The following is a 19,564-nucleotide window of genomic DNA, read 5'->3' as shown; positions in this document are numbered from 1 at the left end:
TCATACACCCCTGCGGGCAGCAGAACCTTTAACATTTTAATTATATCTGGATACGTGTATTCTCCCATACGGAGCATGTCTTTTAATTCTCTATGGAACCCTGCTGGGTCTTTGTCATGACAGGGAATTAATTTCTTCATCTCGAGGAGTTCCATCTTTGTAATCGGAGTGTAAACAAACACTCGTTCTAGTTCGCCACCCGTTCCTCTAACTGGGTGGACTTCCCGTAACGGATTCTGTCTCTCCATGTAAAATGGTTTACTTTCTGGGGGTGAGACATGAACAAAATGCGGGTTCAAAAACGTTCTATATTTGTGACGCTGTTCTAGAATGACACTAATTAAATCGGTACCTAGACCTTTCCATCTATACTGGAGTAACTCGTTCAGGACATCATGTAACGGACCTGGATCAGAGTGTTGACCCTCATACAAAGTAATGAGGTGCTGGATCATATACATACCCACCAGTCGTTGCTCGGCTGGGGGCATTTTCAGAAACATTTGTGCCACTATTTCGTCTGGAAAAGTGATAGAATCAGTAATCCATCGGACTGCTGATCGGGCTAGTTCTTGTTCATGCATGGTACTTAACTCACTGTAACCGATTCGTGATTTCAGAATGTGATCGGTAGCTTGAAACACTTGTTCTAGTGAACCTTGTTCTGGTGCTGGAGAATGAAAAATAGACTTGTGTTCTAGGCGTAAATGGCGATCTGGAAATCTAGATTTTCCTACATACGCTATTCTGGCGAGATTCTCCTCGCCTATCTCTTCAGTATCAGAGTTACTTTCTTTCTCGCTTACTTGTGCTGCTTTACGTTGTTCGTGTATCTTTATTATTTCTCTACGGATTTTCTTGTACATACTCTCCATAGCACCGACGGTCTTGTGCTTACCCTCGGCTATATTATCACTCCACCTTGTCAGGGTTTTCATTTCGGCCGGATCTTTAGACGGGTAATCTTGTTCTCTTATTAGACAGTTAATCAGAAACTTTAATATCATGAGCTGGATCTCGGCTTTCCTTTGAGACATGGCCTCGCTAATGCTTTCTGGATCATCCCCTGTACGGATGAAACGATATATTCTGTCTAGATCTTCTTTCATATTCGGTAAGGTGACTAGATACTCGGCCACCTTTCTTACGCGGAATGAATATAAAACCATATTATCCTCGCCTGGGACTGGATCATAGCCGCATTCGGCAAGGGATTTTCTTATTTCTGCTACAGTCTGATGTCTGGGCGTACGCTGTGACGCTTGTGCATGTAATTCGGCTGTCGTTAAACGCTTGTGTGGCGGCGGGGTTTGAGGAATACCTCCCCCTGCGGCCCCTAAACTAGAGTCGTCTACTGAGGCTCTTCGTCCTGGCAGAGTGGGAAATGGAAATGCAGGCTGGACTTGTATGGCGGGCTGGACCGGGGGTACCGTAACAGGTACTCCGGTGTCTGGAGGAGCGGGAAGTGCCTGATTTACAGGGACTGGCGGAGCGCAAACAGGATTTGCATATTCTGGGACTGTGTCGTCCAAATAGGACGAAATAAAAATATCAGCTGCGGTCTGTTTGTGACGTAGCTTGGTCGGAACTAATGGTGGCGGGAAATTACTGGATGCCTCTGGGGTCGCTTTTGGCAAGCCCTCGGCAAGAAGAGGATACATACCCCTATTAAGGGCATGCCTCTGTCTGTCTGACTGTTCGGCTTTGACTTGTTCACCTATCTCGATTAATTCTTTTTCTTGTGCTCGTTCTAAGGATTCTCTACTTAATTCTGACTTTCTGATTTCTTTTTCGGTTCTTTTATGAGATTCTTTGCGCCATAACTCGATGGCATCTTTCTGTGACTGTCTGGCTTTCTTTTTCCATAATGCTTCTTCTACTCGCATGATGCACTCGGCATCCCATGTACCCGATACGGGCCATCTATACTTTTCTTCTAACTGTTTGGTATACTCTACCCATAAATCTAGATACAATATGGCGCTTATGCCATGCTTCTGATACATAAAGTGACCTGGACTGTCCCTCGGCGGAACAGGAACTGCTTCTTCTAACAAACCCTTTCTAGTTTTTAGCTGACGTAATCTCGAAAAGAGAGACATTGTAAACTTGAATCGGAACACAATACAATACACGAGGAACAATAACAATTGGGAGAACAATTCAGGCATACCACGACATTGGAAGTACATTGAACAACATCATAACATAACAGTTCGGACAGAATATTACCTGGAATACTGAAAACAGAAACACAAGAATTTCTCGAACGGAACAGACTAGAGTTACTGGATGCACTGCTGAAACAGTACGGAACATACCGGTCCCATAAAGGGACGCATCAAGACCCGTATCCACCTAGGTGAACACTTCGTTTGTGAGTCTGTGTACCACCAACCCACGGACCAGAGTCACTTTAGATTGACCCTGTCTAGATACTACCCCAGTAATGGTACTCACCGGGCAGCAAGAACGGAAGGCCTCGGATCGGACTGAACTGCTACGACGACGGACGACGAACTTCGGACTTCAGTTACGGGTGGACCTCCGGATACCTCGGACCTTGGACTCTTGGCTTGGGCTCTGGTCGGGACTCGCCGCGTTCCTCCACCGCCTCGTCTGGATGCTGGACCGCCTCCTCCGTCTCCTCCGTGGGCCTGAGGGATACTCGAAGCAGAAATATCTGCATGTGCACGGTATGGTTCCGTCACGGCTGCAGAGGGTCAGGGGGTCGGCGTGGCTTCACCGACGCGTGGGGAAAGGGCAAGTCCCTGTTCGGGCGCCATTATGTGGTAAATAAATAAATAATACCCTATTTTTGAATATATAAATGAATAACAGATAGCTCAATAAAATAAGAGTCAAGATTCGAGGTAGTAGGAGTTTGCAGGTTTATTACAGCATAAAGGACAGGAACAGGACAACCTGCACAGGAATAGGATGGCAAGCGCTTGCCTGGGGCAGGAAAAGGATAAGGACAACTTTTAATAACAGTACATCAGCATATATACATAACGCAAACACATAGCATTACATTGCAGTAGACGTAGCAGTGGGTGGAGCAGAAGGCATGACGCGTAGCAATCGCGAAAGATAAAGGTGAAAGTGGGTGTAACAGGGCGTATACATAGACATGTGATGCAAACGTAACAGAATATGTCATGAATGGGGCGGAAACATTGGAGGGGGCTACCTAAGGAGCCGGGACCTCTAACCTGGTGGTGCGCGCAAACTAGCAATGACGTGTCACTAGGAGAAGCTGGGGGCTATGAACTCTGTGCTAGGAGCAGAGACTGAAGTCTGGAGAGTCAGGGCGACATGTACCTAAACAGTATCTAGTATCTGATGTTTAGAGAACATGTTGATATAAACTAGAAGTCAGGAGGGGAAAGGCTGACTTGATTCTAAGACTGGACCATGCATTATTCTACATGTAGTACGTGATGAAGAATATTAAATGACCATTGAATACAGTATTTCTCTAACGTGGAGACGTGAAGGCTAGACAATGACGGAAACTATTGATGCAGTTCAGTAGCTTAGGAATGCAGAGAAGGAGGACTGAACTGATAACTGGAACTATAACATACTTTTGGCAGACTCAGAGGCAGAGCCAGGCTGGACCGGGCACTGCGAGGCAGGAAGTAAGTGAAGGGTCGAGGATACAGGTGGGGGCTGTATCGCTCCTCAGCGAAGTTTCAGGAGACAGGAGCTGAATCTGGTGTCCAGGCCCTTTTGAGGCCTAGAAACGGGGACTTTACAATGGAATAACGTGCACACTGAAAAACGTGGCAACGTAGCTTTACATAGGCCTGATATTCGTAGTATTCACGAGAACTGGAAACTGGCATACTAGAGGTGGACACAACTATAATTGCGTCATTAATCGAACATGGGGAATGCATATGCATATTTAATCATGCACACATAACATATGATGGATGACACGTAGGGACACAGAACATGGCAAAATTTACTTTTCCACAGACTAGTAACTATGCTGATAACTTTGCTTCTGATAATATGTTTCCTTGTATTATCTAAGATACTGCGTTTGAGAAAACGGCATTAGGAAATAAATATTTCAAATGTGCACGGGTCCTCATTTACTCCACGTTCTGGTTTGAAATGATTGTATAACGAAAGAGTGCTCATGTGTTCCACGTAACCTGAGGTATTGTAAGTTCATGTTCTGGTTTGTCTAAACATTGGGAGTTTGTTATGACCAATGAGACTGTATCACTGGACCTGTCTCCTAACCCAGATGTCAATCCTGTTTCAATGTGACACTGATATGACTATTACAGATTACCAAGGTCCTCCTCCCATCTTCAATCTACTAATGGGGGAGAAAGCTACGGGATTACTGCTGACGGAACTGGAATATAGGTTCTATAGAAAGGCACGATTTAAGATCCTGCTAGGTGCATGGCAAGTTTGGAAATTAATTCTAACATTTTTTCATATTCCTAAAGTCAACCCTTCACTCCTCTTGGTTAGCTCTAGCCTTTTTCCACACTTAAGCAATGACGGGATCCTACGAGTCTGGAGGAACTTAGGGGTTAAGACTATTGGAGACCTAATGGTAGGAGATAGGATAAGCGAGTTTAAGGATATGCAAAGGAGATATAGCCTCCCCTCAAATCAATGGCTTATATATGGGCAAATCTCCAGTATCCTACAGGCTTGTAGACCAAAGCTCAAACCCCTCGTAGACTTTCCTGTGGTTGAGGGTATGAGAAGAAGGTGTAGGAAGATAAAAGATATTTACAACATGCTGGTGTCCAGATTACAGGATGATGTAGGAAAAGTAGAAAGTGATTGGGCAACTAAACTGGGAAACCCGGATGTAGATTTGGACCTAGCATTAAGCTTGAATAAAAAGTTTTTTCGGGCGTCCAACTTACGAGCACAACATTTTAAAACAGTCTTTAATCTGTACCATACACCGGCGAAATTATTTGCTTGGGGTGTTAGGAATGATGATTGCTGCCCGAGATGTAATAAGAGACAAGCTGACCTACTACATATGTTTTTTACCTGTGAACGATTGACCCCCGCTCTGGATGGAATTACAAAATTCTGGGAGGGGCTGCTAGGTCATAAGATCGATCTATCCCCAACACTAATGTTATTTGGCTCAGATTCTAAATTGGTTCTTACAGACGACGAGGCTGCCTTGGTTTTTATCTCGGTCGCCGTGCTTAGAATCATTATCTCTGCTGGTTGGAAGGATGTAACAGCCCCGTCTTTTCAGATGTGGATGTCCAGATTCTTGGCCATTTACAATATTGAGTCTGGCCTCTATGAACTTAAAGGTGTGAAAAAACGAGAAATGGGTAGACGATTATGGGCCCCGGTTAAGAAATGGATGGACGATAGAATAAGAATTTGATTTGAAATGTACTGTAGTGTTATATTTATTGACAAATCTTTATATATTCTCTCACCCCCATATAAAATATTGTGTTCTTTAATTGTTCGTATATGTATCAGATGTTTCTAAACCTTGCTTATGGCTATGTACTTATGTATTTCCTTACTGCACCATAAACTCCAATAAAAAAAGATTAAAAAAAAAAGGGAGTTTGTTATGACCAATGAGACACTGTAGCTAGCTTGGTAAGGGGTTTGTTGGGTACTGAGGTGAGTTTTGGGTCACCCTAATTCGCCGAGGTTCCAATCCCCTGTGCACAGTTCTGTGGGAGACCAGAAACCCTGCTACAATAACTTACGCCCGCAATGCACTGCTTAGGAGCTCACATATTACATCATACATGACCTGGTTATTGACATCACTCATGACATCACTCATGACATCACTCATGACATCACTCATGACATCACTCATGACATCACTCATGACATCACTCATGACATCACTCATGACATCACTCATGACATCACTCATGACATCACTCATGACATCACTCATGACATCACTCATGACATCACTCATGACATCACTCATGACATCACTCATGACATCACTCATGACATCACTCATGACATCACTCATGACATCACTCATGACATCACTCATGACATCACTCATGACATCACTCATGACATCACTCATGACATCACTCATGACATCACTCATGACATCACTCATGACATCACTCATGACATCACTCATGACATCACTCATGACATCACTCATGACATCACTCATGACATCACTCATGACATCACTCATGACATCTCAAATGACATCACTCATGACATCTCAAATGACATCATTGTACATCATCCACAGAACCACTCACACCCATACACCAACAACCACTCACTCACACACACACACACTCACGCATCCATAGAGCCACTCACACACCATCTCTCCCATACAGCCACTCACACACCCATACACCCTCTCAAAAGATCCACTCACACACTCACACACCCACACAACCACTTACATACCCATTCTTGCCTTCATACAAGAACTCGCACATCTCACTGAACCATACAGCCACACACACTCACCAATGCAGCCACTCACACACCCACTCAGTTAAGCAAACAGCCTCTCACTCACCCCTACAAGCCACTCACACAGCCACTTACCCATACATCCACTCACACAGACACTCACCCACACTTACCCACCCACCAATACAGCTACTCACACATCCACTCAACCATCCAGCTACACACGCACACACCCACATATTCACCCATACAGTTACACACACACACAGCTATTTGCTCATAAAGCTACACACACTTATTCACTCCTCCAGCCACTCACACACACACACACACACACACACACACACACACACACACACACACACACACACACACACACACACACTCTCTCCCATACAGCCACGCACTTGCACACAGTCACTCAGCCCACTCGCACACAGTCACTCAGCCCACTCGCACACAGTCACTCAGCCCACTCGCACACGGATGCACACAGTCACTCAGACACTCAGCCCACTCGCACACGGATGCACACAGTCACTCAGACACTCACATAAAATGTTAGAAATTGTGTACTACTAATGAGTGATACTAAGTATTCTGATTTAACTTTTGTAGTACCTTCGTATTTATGGTTAACCTTCATAACCATTAAGAAAAAACTCGCAATGGCTGGACGATGTAATGAGTGATGTCATTAGCGATTTCATTTGAGATGTCATCTGTGATTTCATTTGAGATGTCATCTGTGATGTCACTGACCATGTAATGAGTGATGTAATGTGTGAGATCGTAAACGGTGCATTGCAGGGGCATACGTTATAGTTAGCTCAGGTAGCTATAGCTGGTGAATTTCTGGGGTTCCCTGATACTTAAAATGGCGGCTACAACCTCCCGGTCAGGTTGTGGTCAGCCAATCACAGCGTTGCTGGTAGCCGTGGCTTCGATCACAAAAAGGCTATTTCTGGACCTACAGGTACTTCCGTCCAGTAGTACAGCATTTAGTCCTGTTCAAATTCCCTCTGAGAAATTGCATGGGATACCCCCAACATCTTTTTCTTGGCCCCTGCTTGACTGTTCATTCCAAAACTTTCCTTGCAGAACTAGACCTACCATGCCACTGTTTTTTTGGCACTTTGTGAAGATTCCTCAAAAGACACCAAAGTTATAAACAAGTCCCAAAACAGTTTTTCTACAGAAACTATGTCCTAAGTATACCTCCTGACACGCACACGCACGCGCTCTCGCTCTCTCGCTCGCTCTCGTCTGAAGGACAATGTGGAAGGTTTAGGCTTTCATCCTTCATGGTTGTCAAATGAGTACCATTCCCTTGTTGATCGGACCTATCTGGACTTGCTAGCCCAGAATCCAGCTTGAGCATTACTCTGCTGGAGGGAGGTGGGGCCTTACAAACTCAGTGTTACATAAGCTGCTTGTGCTGGATTCTCTAGGGAACAGGACCTGCCTGAACAGGCTTGCCCAGAATCCAGCGTGGGCATTACTGTGCCGGAAGGAGGTGGAGCTTCACAAACTCAGCATTACGTAAGGCGCATGTGCTTTCCGCGTCCTTGTCAAAGAATGAGCCAAGAGCAGACCCATCTGCACTCGTCAGATCCCTGATGAGGCTGGGCCATCCTCCTTGGCTTAAGGTTTTTGTTTTTACACTGCAGTTGAAGTTCTGGACTCCTTAATTTCATCTACCTCGAGGACCATTTTTAAGAGCAAATCTGCATTCATCGCATGTATGGAACGTCCCACAGTCCCATTTCCTACAAATACAATGTGTGAATTAGATCAGTAGTCGTTGAACAACGCCTCTCTACTACTAAAAATACGGTTAGTATGAAATCAGTCAGCACAGCTAAACCTAAGTTCAATGGAGACTATATTCCAATATTGCCAACAGACAAAGCCTTGAAGTCTGCAAAAGGGGACAATCCTTTTGTTCATGATTTTTGTTACTAATAGACCAGGTGGAAGGTGTAGACTCTAAATTGAGTACCAACTCCGTCTGCTTTCCTCCTCCAGCCAAGAAGGACGATTAGTGTGTTCCATGCAAGAAATGAACACCCCCCCCAAAATCTGTAATGTTGCAAGCTCATAATGATCTCACTGACTCGGATAACGGAATGAGGAGAGGATTGTGGACTATCTCTAATTTATTGTAAGCTAAAGAATCTAGAGGGTTGAATTTCATCCTTTATGACCTTTGTCAGTATTCATCTATATATAATAGGTAAACATATATGTGAACCAAAAGTTACCCCAACTGCGGTGAAATCAGCTACAAGGTGGATGCCTCCACCTCTACTTCCACAGAGTGGGCTACACATGGCCTCCTCCCCAGTAGTACTCCCGAAGCGCCCCTCCATTTACCTTTGCACCAGTTTCCTTGTGGCCGCAATCTGTACACCCAGTGTTTCTCTAGGCAGCATTATAACTGCCAACCCAAAATCATTTCTAGCTGAGAAACACCAAGCTTCACTGTTGCTGCCAGATACAACACTGTATGTTATTGTTCTTAAGGAGGTTCTTCTGCTCATATTGCACGAGTCTGAGAGCTACAATCAACTGGTTAACAGGGTTTCTCACTGGTGGGAAAGGAGATCAGGTGACTAATATTTATTACATAATGAGATAATTATCGTCTGGAGAGTTTTGTGAGTTGGGAACTTGTCAAAATCTGATGTGAACGAATGTATTGTCATCAACTCAAGAATGAGTTTATTGTTCGCAAATTGCTTCCCAGGTTTAGCTCTCCATCCCAGGGATAGAGCAGGATTGAGGCACTCCCTTGGCTATTTCTGTTGACCCAGACCTGCGCCACCGTGTCTGTTAATGTGAATGATGCGAGACAGTCATGCAACAGGGAAGTAACCTATCCCCCGTTTCTCAATTCCAGTGTTGAATACATTTTCTGCATTATCACAGCTTGAGTCCTTAGATTGACAATCATGCAGACTACATACAGTACCTTTAAGCAGACCTGGTGAAAAATACAACATTCATCTCTTCAGAGATGGTCCAATAGTAACCACTTACTCTTGTTCAACATACGCATCTACTCATGACAATAAATGCACTTCAACCTCCACGCACAGAGGTTCATTATTGACCAAGACTTTTTACTTAGTCTCCTCCTGGAACATAGTGGATCTCGGCATTAAGACAATCCTGAATGGTTCTATCCTTTTAATTACATTATTTTCTGCTAGGAAACCTGGGCTGTTGACCCTCCGTACATAGATGGGTTTATTTCATATTTTTCCCCTGTGGTCTCTACATGTTCAGGTAGAACTTAAGGTGGCTTGAATACCTTGGTCTCCATTCTGTTCCCAGGGCCTGAAGCATGGTCATATTTGGGCTCCGCAAACATCCAATTATTGTGGTTTGATTGCTTCGACCAGAACAACACATATCCTAAATTCCCTGTGCAAGGAGGTAAAGGTGTTTGTAAGTAGCCCTCGTGGCCCGGAACATTTTGTAAGGATGGGAGATTTTATTCTTGGTCTTTGTGGTCCAGATACGATTCCTGTGGGATTGTGAATTTGAATAGGGAGACTTTAACACACTTTAGCTATACACTGTATGGAGAAACGTTCGTTCTGCTGCTTATTAAGTATTGCTTCACTTTGCCTTTGATTCCCTTTCTTCGGCCCATTGTCATTGGTAGGGACTGCAGTAGCTTAATTGATTTCATATTGTTTTCATCTGATATGTTGGGATTCCTCTCAGACTATATTGTTTCAGAAAATGAGCAGAGCGACCTTAATATTTTGTCAGCTTCCTTTCATGGTATATCGGCTGCTCTGAGGCAGCTTAACTACAGACTACCTATATGTGCAGTGGACAAGAGGTGGGACAGAGTTGATAAGGAAAATGGTCTCATTCTTAAAAATCAGATTAATTAGTACGAGTTCTCAAATGCCTAGAGGAGATTGCTAGATCAGAAACAATTTTTTATTTTATGCCGAACTGTGCTGATCCATTAGGTAATTGCAACTGGCCCCCTCTGCAGCCTTTTAAATCAACACCTGCTGGATGGTTTGCTATGAATTGCTTGAATACCCACAGAAATTTGATCACAGTACTCAAACAAGTCCTCAATGTTGAATATGTGTGTCACTGTAGTTCAGAATATAAAGAGGTAGAACGCAATACGTGAGGCACCTATGAATTCCTTCTGGCAGCAAGTACTCACCAAGACAGTCCAGCTTTTCTGACATGTAGTCAATGTCTTAATTTTTCAAGGATTCTCTAGGCTCAAGGCTTGATGATGTAATCTCACCTGACTGGATTGCCCATTTTTCAGGGGTTTATTGTGGCCCGCTTCGAATTCTGAGACCTGAGGCAACACAGAGCAGGGTGGTACAGTCTGGCTGTCATTGTATTGACCTTCAAGGCGTTATGGCCACTATTCGGAAGTATCCCTTAAGCAAGGCACCAAAACCTGACAGGGTCCCAGTAGATTTATTTAGGGAGAATATCGCCTTTTGGGCCCCTTGTTTGACCAGTTTTCTGAAGGTTGTCCCCAACTCAAGCCCCTCCCCAGTTGATTTATTTAGGGAGAATATTGCCCAATGGGCCCCTCGTCTGACCAGTGTTCTGAAGGTTGTCCCCAAATCTCGCCCCGCCCCCTTTATGGTTCCATGACACTACTGTCCCATTTTTAAAAAGGGCAACAAAGGTGATCCAAAGTGCTATTTACCAATATCCTCTTTTTGATTCAACAGCCAAGATATTGGATAGGATCCATTTTAGAACGACTTAAAGTGTGGGCTCACAACGATCACACCTTGACTGACCTACAATATTGATTTAGACCTTCTTTAGGCCCATCTAGCAGTGCCTCCGTATATATATCCAGGCTAGTAAATATACAGAAGCTATAGGAGGGGAATTTTCTTGGTATTCATGAACCTGAGCTCCGCTTTTGACCATATAAATCGTTCAAAACTTTGGGACATGATGTTCAATTTAGGGTTTAGGGCTTGTATTGTTAACTGCCTCAGGCAGCTGCACAGCAAAGTAACAGCCAGTGTCTGCTTTGGCCCCCAACGGCAAGATGGCAAACAATTTCATACGACCCAGGGGTGTCCATCAGGGCTGTGAGCATGCCTCTTTTTTTTATTTACTTAATGTATCAGTGAGCTTGATACATTTATAACTAAATCTGGTATTGACTTGTTAGCACCTGCCCACTACCCGCTCTTCTTTATGCGCAAGATGCAGTGCACCTAGCCTGTACCCCATTAGTTACAGAAATTCCAGAGTACATTTTATCTTTTCATGACAGATCTAAATCTAACAATTAACCAATCAAAAACACACGTTATGGTTTACGGTACAAAAAAGTATAAATCCAGGATTTAATTTGTCAATAATACCACGATTGGTTTTGTTCCCACCTTTTCATACTTGTTTTTTTTATTTAACGATGTGTCCGGCTGTGGCTCGCTGGGACACACCACGGCGGCTACCTTCGTGAGGCACTTTACTTTGCCTGAAAACTTGGCAGAAAACCCATAAAAAGCTGCTAGTCAGGGCCGGACTGGCCATAGAGGGCACCGGGCAATCCCCCGGTGCGCCGCACGGGTGAGTTCTCGGTTTTGGGCCCCTGGGGGCCGTTTTTGTTACAGGGCCGTTTTTAATCGGCCCTGTACCAAAATCGGCCGAGCTCCGGCAATGAGTTTGGCGGCACCCACAACCCCCCCCCCCCCCCGAGTGGGGAGAGGGGCTGGCCGAGCACTATGCCAGGGCCGGTTGTGGTTCCCAGTCCGGCCCTGCTGCTAGTGGTATAGAAGTCAAAATGTCTTTCAGTTGACACCTATTGTGTCGGGCACCCAAGACTAGACAGCCAAGACAGCTATCCAGAAGGTAGAGAATAGATTTCTGAGAAGACATTTGGCGGTCCAGCAGAGCACCTCTACTTACCTGTGCCATTCTGAATTGGTGTTAGATTATTTGATTACATCAAGCTTGAACCACTTTTTTGTGGCCATCTATAGGAACAAAGAGCATACCATTTTATATCATTTGGTTGTGTCTGACTATCTTAGGTCCAAGAATGCAGTGACATTTTTTAGATTGGCTTACATCGAGAATCTCAGCTGCAGCGGAAGTTGCTGGTACTGTGTTGCAATCAGAGTTTTTTCCTCCCTCAAAATGACACATTTTCCTAGTCACGTACTGCATACTAATATACATTGAGATTATCTTGCTATTTAGATTTGATGATGGCCATCATGTTTGTACATGTATTTTATTGTGTTTGTGTTTCATGGTGATATAATTATCCAAATAAATACATTTGACTGAGTACCATTGAATTGGGTAAGTATAATCCTTGTTCTCCAGAGCACTCTATAAAAGTGATGAGTTGTTTCACATTCTTTGGTAACACCTGTGTAATAGAAATCCTCGTTTGTGATATAATGGGGTATATACCAGTTCAAGCTGCTCCTCATTTCGTTACATCCATCAATGCTTTCTTTCAGTAGCACTGATCTCAAGTTCAAGTTCGGGCATTTATAGAGCGCACTACTCACCCAGAGGGTCTCAAAAGATCTCCTGTCCAGTTCCATGTTGACGCTTCCTTGCTGTTGCTTTTATGATTTTTTGTTGCATGGTCTTGTATCCTGCAAACATCACTGTCCAAAAAGTGCATTTTAGACGTAGGAATGTTGAATCTTTGTAATCCTAGTTTGTTGTTTTAGAATGGATAATCTAGCATGTGCTCTTTGTTTCTGTTTAGGTGCTGTTTTATCAAATGGAGACCAGATCCTGACCCTCGTGCTCCAGCGATGACCACTTCCAAATGTTTGACTCCATTTGGGTGCATGATGGGATTTTGATGTATACAGCAACCAGAAACCTAACTCCATGGATGGCGACTACCAATAAAGAATGTAGCCTAAAGCCATGCATGTTACTTTGGACAGCCACTAACTTGACCTGCAGCCTAAGACCACATTTAAGACCAAAGCAGGAGCTTCATCTTGGAATGCCATTTCCAGACAAATAGGTTGGGACGTTAACCTCATGAATTTCAGTCAACTTGATTCAGAGGTTATCTCTGGTGAGTGGGAGAAGCAGATACCCCTGTTGGGTTCACTTAAATGACAACTGTCTCTTCTCAGGAGGTTTGGTAACTTAACACCTATTCTTAGAAAATAGTATTTTGTATTCCATAGGAAGAATTCTTGAAAGTTTAAAAGATTAATTCCTTAACGGTATTCCACTTCAAGAAGCAAAAGATCTAACCATCATAAGTGTATTGGGCTTTCAAACTTTTGAGTTTCTTCATCACGGTCTGAAACAAATGATCCCCACACTCAAGCGAGTAACAGCATGCTGCATCATGTACAATTATAACTGCCTGTGACAACACTACAAACTCCTCTCATCTCAAGAACAGGTGCAGTATGGACATCAGTTGTTCATACGTCCCTCACATACATCACTGGTCAGGGGCAAAACATACAGCAGCAGTTTAGGCTACACTTACAAAGCCAGCAGGGACAAAATATACTGTAGCAGTGCATAATTCACTACAAACACAGCAGGTACGGGACAGGTAGCAACAGTGCATGCTTCACTCCAAGCAGGTACAGTACAGACAGCAGTAATGCAAGCTTCACTTACAAACCTAGCAGAGGCAAAACATACAACAGTAGTGCAAGCTTCACTTACAAACCCAGCTAGTACAGTACAGGTAGCAGCAGTGCAAGCTTCATTTACAAACCCAGCTGGCTGGTATAGTACATGTAGCAGCAGTAAAGCTTCTCTTACGATCCCAAACAGGTACAGTACATGCAACAGCAGTGCAAGCTTTACTTACAGCCCCAGCTGGTACAGTACATGTAGCAGCAGTGGAAGGTCCACTTACAATTCCAGATAAGTACAGTACAGGCAGCAGCAATATAAGGTTGATTTACAGACCCAACAGGAAGTAAAAAGACAGCAGCAGCACAAACTTCTCTTAAAACCCCCCTGGTACAGTACAGGTAGAGGCAGGGCAAAGTTTGCTTCCAACCCAACAGGACAAAAAAATACATTAGCAGTGTAAGCCTTGCTTAAAAATCCAACATATGCAGTACAAACAGCAGCAATGTAAGGAGAAATCGTACACAGATGTGAGTGGTTTGTTCTAGCCTCATTTTTGTGTTCTTGTCTTTTACAAAGCCTTTACAAATCCTTAAGTATTAGAATGTAAAGATAAAACAATGATCACCTTCCATGTCTGACATGAGTTAGCTTGAGATTTCTGCAGCATTTTAAGCAAAGGGAAGAAACTGGTTAAAAAATGGGGAAGTGTACCAGAGTTTGATACTCTCGAGTAAGAGGTGGCTAGTTACCCTGTGGTGTTATTCGCTTTCTGATTCTTGCAGTTTATTTTCCATTATATATGCAGAGTTGCAGGTATCCTGGTGTAGGTTGCAAGCTGCTTAAACGCTCTTCTGACATGTGCTGTTAAGGCTTAAGCACCTTTTTATGCACAGTCACATACATGGCTGGTTATGCTTGGTATAAATAAAAGTGTGCGATTTGATGAGGAGGGTGTTTCTGTATGTTAGTTAAGTGTACATCATGGTAAAAAATTACGTTCACGGCCTTGTGATGCTTAAAAAGCCAGCCGGACAAGGAGCTTGATTGGGTGGCTTTGATTTTAACGATTCAAACGTCACCATAAGCGACTGATTACTTCTACTGCTGCCAGGCAGTGCTAGCCACCCGCAGTCTTCAACTAAACTAGCCAAACATCTTGAAAATATCAGTCATTCGAGTGGGAGAGAGAGCATGAAAACATATTTGCAAGAGTCAGCTACTTCCCATGAAGTGCCTGGTCAAAACCCTCCCACTTTTTCCCACCCATTTGCAGCCCTTCCTATTGGCCGTAAGTAGATTCGATGGGAGATGGGAAGGTGAAGAAGGGGTTAACCAGGATTAACAGAAGAAAAGGACACTGTGGCTTGACAGGAAATGAAAGGGGGAATTCCTTTGACCGGATTAGAAGAGTCAGAGACTTCTAATTCAGGAACTCTGTGTGCCCCTCTATAACTCAGTTCCTCTGGAGGTAGGCTACACTCCACCTCCAAACCCTTCGAGAGCAGGCTGGGAGGGGTAGAAATGTGTGGATGGATGCCTGAGGGAAATTGCTGTTATGGAAGGCTGGTGGGTCCTGCCTGTTTCCATAAAAGACGTGCAAGACAGGTTGTTTGTCAGATAATGTAGAGTGAAGGACGTGCCAAAGCACCCCCCCCCATAAGTGAGCTGTGATGTGTGGGCCTTCTAGGATGGCAATGCCTTCAGTTAAAACAGGCCAATGCCTGTATGTGCAGAAAACACAAGGCAATGCTTTGAGGTGTGATGTGATGCATTGCTCCGAACACTCCTTCCCATCACAAATGCAGGAGGGTGCTTTGGCCAGCCTGCGGTGCCAGCCACCTCTTGTACTGTTACATTTTTCTTGAGTAGAGGTATAGCGCCTGTATACAAAAACATAAAGATGGGAAATTACAATGCTTTGCATTTAGACCAGAAAGGGAAGACCTTGGGTCTGTGTTTTCAGGTTGAGTGGCAGTGAGTTTCACACCTGCAGCGCTTTGCTCTAGAATCTGTCAGTAATCTTGAGTTAGTGAAGCACACACCCTATAAGGGTCTACTACTCTAGACCTGTGGCTCTTAACCTTTTGGACTCTGTGGACCCCATGTAATCCTTACTAGTGTCCAGGGACCACCACTTATTGAAATCTAGTGAGCCATTATTGGAATCTATGGATCCCAGCCTAAGCAATTTCGGTGATTTCAACTGCAAAACAATACATAAAAATATGTAAACAAGCCTCATCAAAGAAATAGAAATTATGAAATATTTTTATAAATTAAAAAACAAATATCAAAGTTTAAATAGGAATGTTGGAGGTTTTCTGAATTTCATGCATGCCTCCCATTGTATATTCTGTTATGCACTCACTGTTCCAACAAATATGAAAATAACTTAATTTTTATCATCCAATTTAAAATGTCTTCACTTTTTTTAAATTTATTTTTTACAGTTTGGTTCATTATTTACATACACCTTATTAATCAGTTAACATTATTTCATTTTCTAAGCAGTTGAAGACCCCGAGGTGTTCACGGACCTCAGATTAATAATCGCTGCTCTAGACATTGGGCATCTTTGCACCAATCAAGATTACCAATTTGTAGGCTTCAATTTACAAAGCATTAAAGACGTTTCTGGCAGTACCTTTAATTGCTGAGGCTTATGTGGATTGAACCACATGAGGTTATGTCCTGAAAGTGGAGACTCGTTGTCCAAGGCAGTGCGCTTTGCATCAATTGGAGACCTGTCAAGCTTAGAAAGAACTTTGTATACAAAGCTGTCCTGTAAATCATACATCCGGACATAGATGTTTCGGAGGCATACACATGACAGCAAAAACCTAAATTACCTTCACAGTCACAATCTCATACATCACAGCTATCGGAGTGCACTCACTCTCACTGCGTCCAAAGAGGAACCTAACCTTGCATAAGTAGGTCACGGGTGGTGACAAATACCTACAATTAATGTTATCTCTTGCTCCATTCATATGAAGTGAGTCAGTCTCAAAAACCCAATCCTCAATACCACTTTATTCTGATTTAGTTTCAGGCATGTAGCCTCCATATTTAGGAAATTAGATTGCTTAGAAATAAAAGGTTGTTTCCCCGCTGCTGTCAAATGAGTCTGATCTAAGTGACATCAACTAAGTGGTGTCATTAGAGATTGTGCAAATGCATAATGTCATCCGGAGACCAGTTCACGTTCTCCACTAATAACAAGAATTTGTTCAGATCTCTCAGCAGGTTACATCCAGCAGCCTGTGTGCAATTGATTTGTGATTATTCTCTGTGTTATTTTTACACTTGTTCTAGATGTGTGTGCTAATGAAAATCTGCCTGAGGTGGAGTTGGTGAGTTTGCTGGAAGATCAGCTGCCTCAGTACAAGCTGCGTGTGGATTCCCTTTTCCTCTATGATCACCAAGACTGGATCCAGTCACCTTCCCAAAAGAACCATGCCGTCGGTAGCCTTTCACCTGTCCTTGCCGAGGAGACCTTCCGTTACATGAGTGAGTATCGATGACTGACATGGATTCTTTTTACTCTATAAGCTGGTATCTAATGTAGTGTTCTTGGGACACATTCTTTTAACTTATTGCATAGGAAGCTGTCCAATTTGTTCATAACACATATAATTGTTCCAAGATTGGCACTGTTGAGCAAGGCACCAGCGTAATAGGTCGCATTAAAGAAAGGCTACCTTCTAAGGTCTCTTGCTCCTCTAGTGAGAGACCAGGTTACCCAAAACATCGTTAAGCACGATATGTAGATGCACGTTCCAAGGTACTTAAACACAAATACGGCTTTAGCGCATTGGTAGCTTGAAATAGGAATAGTCTGTTTTTATTAGTTTCAGTATCCCATTTTTTTGATCCTACTTTTGGGAACCCTACCAGTAGTTTTTTGAGGAAATTCAGGTACACTGCTAAATGTCCTGCTAGTAAGCTAATAAGGTATAATATTCAGAGGCTGTGCCCATTAGCTGAGTTGCATTTCCATCTGAGTTGCGTTACCTTTTTTGCTTGTACCTTTTTCTAGGTCTCGCTTGAGCCAGCGCATGCGCTGCTCTGCGAGACATTTAGTGAACAGGCTTTTAAAAGTCCTACCAAAAGCTGGCTGGCCTAGAGTGTGCAGTTACGCGCACAATGACGAGCAGAGGCGCCATATGCCGTTCCTCTCTCGTCATGGTGCGTGCACATCGCACACCACTCGCCAGCCTACTTTCTCTTTTCCCATCGCATGCGCGTGTATCACTCGCGTCCACTTTTTGCTTGTGCTTCTTGTTTTTTCTTTAGTTTAGGGAGGGCTGGGGGAGCATCTGTTAATAATCTAGAGAAAGTAAGTGTGTTCAGGCCCGATGCAATTTACTTTAAATGAGAAATTGTACTGGCTCAGCCCACCACTTTCCCCAGCACAATCGTTCTCAAACATTCATTTCCCCTGTCTGCTCCCCCCTTAGGAGTTTGCTGAAACAGAATATGACCCCACAAAAAGTGTCTTCTACTTTATATTTTCCAACTCTGGACATTTTCATTTTCTTTAGTTACTAAATCTGTATTATCGCCCTTATGGGGAAACAGTGTGAAAAAAGGATATTAGTTGATATAGTTTTTTTTTTATATACTGTTAGAGTGCACGCCTTCAACTGGTTTCCTGATTGGTTCATTATTTCTAAACTAAATTGTCTTCAGTGCATGGACCAATAGAAATGGAAAGAAAAGGGTGGAACCTGTAGGGTGCCAAATGGAGGACATTCAGACGAGTGCGCGCCGCCGGGTGGTGGTTTCTGGTCAGGTCTGTGGGGGGTGAATGTTTTTAGGCCTGGCTGACTCTCGGTGGCAGGCTGGTTTTATGTTCCTCACTGTGTCTGAAGTACCTCTAATTTCAACTTCAAAGATTAAATAATAATAATAATAATACGGAATTTTATAAAGCGCGATCAGCTACCTCACGAGGAGGTGTCCCGGCGCTGTAAGAACAGGATATTTTTGATCATGAGGGCTAGAGATGGTAACATCTAGCGCGGTTGGGCAAACAGCCAGGTTTTCAGCAAACGCTTGAAGCATAATTCGGAGGGGGCCTGTTGAAGAGCAGGGGGGAGGGAGTTCCAAAGTGTCGCCACATTGGCCGAGAAAGTACGTCCTCCCACCCGAACTCTTTTTACTCTAGGAACTGCAATCTGAACACGGTTGTTGGATCTGAGGGAGCGAGCTTGGGTGTATCTTGGCAGTCGTGCTTTCAGATAGTTAGGACAGTTGCCGTACAAAGATCTAAAGGCCAGTGTAAGTGCCTTAAATTTTATTCTGCTTGCTACTGGAAGCCAATGAAGGTGCGGAGAGACTGAGTGCTTGAAGGGGATCCGCATTAACAGTCTCGCAGCCGCATTTTGGACCAGATGCAGTTGCTGTATGAGGTACTTTGGTAAGCCCAGATACAGGCCGTTAGCGTAATCCAGCCTAGATGTCACTGTGGCGTGGATTACAGTTTTACGGCAGCTTGCTGGTAAGAGTCGTAGAATCT

At 43.6% G+C, this 19,564-nt stretch overlaps 1 protein-coding gene across 4 annotated transcripts in view; it reads left to right on the top strand.

Moving 5' to 3' along the window:
- Positions 1-19,564, top strand: part of TRAK2 (trafficking kinesin protein 2) — a 704,082-nt gene that overhangs the window by 84,471 nt on the left and 600,047 nt on the right. For all 4 annotated transcript variants that reach the window (XM_078680216.1, XM_078680217.1, XM_078680219.1 and 1 more), the window contains exons 2-3: positions 13,190-13,513; positions 17,359-17,553. In XM_078680216.1, coding sequence (XP_078536342.1) covers positions 13,477-13,513; positions 17,359-17,553 — 232 coding nt within the window. In that variant the 5' untranslated portion in view covers positions 13,190-13,476. The remainder of the gene's footprint in view (positions 1-13,189; positions 13,514-17,358; positions 17,554-19,564) is intronic.

Source organism: Lissotriton helveticus, chromosome 3_1, assembly GCF_964261635.1.
Source record: "Lissotriton helveticus chromosome 3_1, aLisHel1.1, whole genome shotgun sequence".
NCBI lineage: Eukaryota > Metazoa > Chordata > Amphibia > Caudata > Salamandridae > Lissotriton > Lissotriton helveticus.
This window is presented reverse-complemented; position numbering and strand designations above follow the sequence as displayed.